Source organism: Sinocyclocheilus grahami, unplaced genomic scaffold, assembly GCF_001515645.1.
Source record: "Sinocyclocheilus grahami isolate Dianchi unplaced genomic scaffold, SAMN03320097.WGS_v1.1 scaffold61.1, whole genome shotgun sequence".
Lineage (NCBI taxonomy): Eukaryota > Metazoa > Chordata > Actinopteri > Cypriniformes > Cyprinidae > Sinocyclocheilus > Sinocyclocheilus grahami.
This window is the reverse complement of record NW_015505240.1, coordinates 3734911-3735502: the sequence shown is the minus strand read 5'-3', so window position 1 is coordinate 3735502 and position 592 is coordinate 3734911. Positions and strand designations below refer to the sequence as shown.

The following is a 592-nucleotide window of genomic DNA, read 5'->3' as shown; positions in this document are numbered from 1 at the left end:
TTGTTTTATTTTATTTGAGAAACATAAAATAAATAATAAAATAAACATAAAATCTCGATGCTAAAAAAAAGCAGTGTTATTTGTTCATATTCTGAACTATTTGAACTGTTCATGTGAATTAATATGCTGAATGGTTGATTATATTTCGCAGGTCCGCAAACTGATCAGTGATTTCGCCATTATTCTGGCCATTTTGATCTTCTGTGGTGTGGACGCGCTCGTCGGTGTGGATACACCCAAACTGCTAGTGCCAAGTGAATTCAAGGTGTGTATGTGTGTGATGAGTGGGTTTAATGTCTTTGTGAGGGAACTTCTATGTTACAGTAATCCTTTAATAGTACCATATTATTATTGTTATTATTATTGCATATATTATTATTATCATACCTTCAATCCACTCACTGAAGTCCGACACTTGAAACCTCTAATACGTGTGTGTCACAAACAGACACAACTGTGCGTCCTGTGAGAATCCAGTGCTCGTATTGTTACCGCAAAATCTGTATCGGCACAAGCTGAATCAATATAACTTTCATTAGTAATGTTAACAAACCATAATACATGATATAATATATAACAGATCAATAGATAA

The 592-nt window shown here is 33.8% G+C and overlaps 1 protein-coding gene across 1 annotated transcript in view; it reads left to right on the top strand.

Moving 5' to 3' along the window:
- The window catches only part of LOC107584654 (electrogenic sodium bicarbonate cotransporter 1-like), a 57713-nt gene that overhangs the window by 41917 nt on the left and 15204 nt on the right, over positions 1–592 (top strand). Inside the window, exon 17 of the mRNA XM_016271364.1 lies at positions 152–265. Coding sequence (XP_016126850.1) covers positions 152–265 — 114 coding nt within the window. The remainder of the gene's footprint in view (positions 1–151; positions 266–592) is intronic.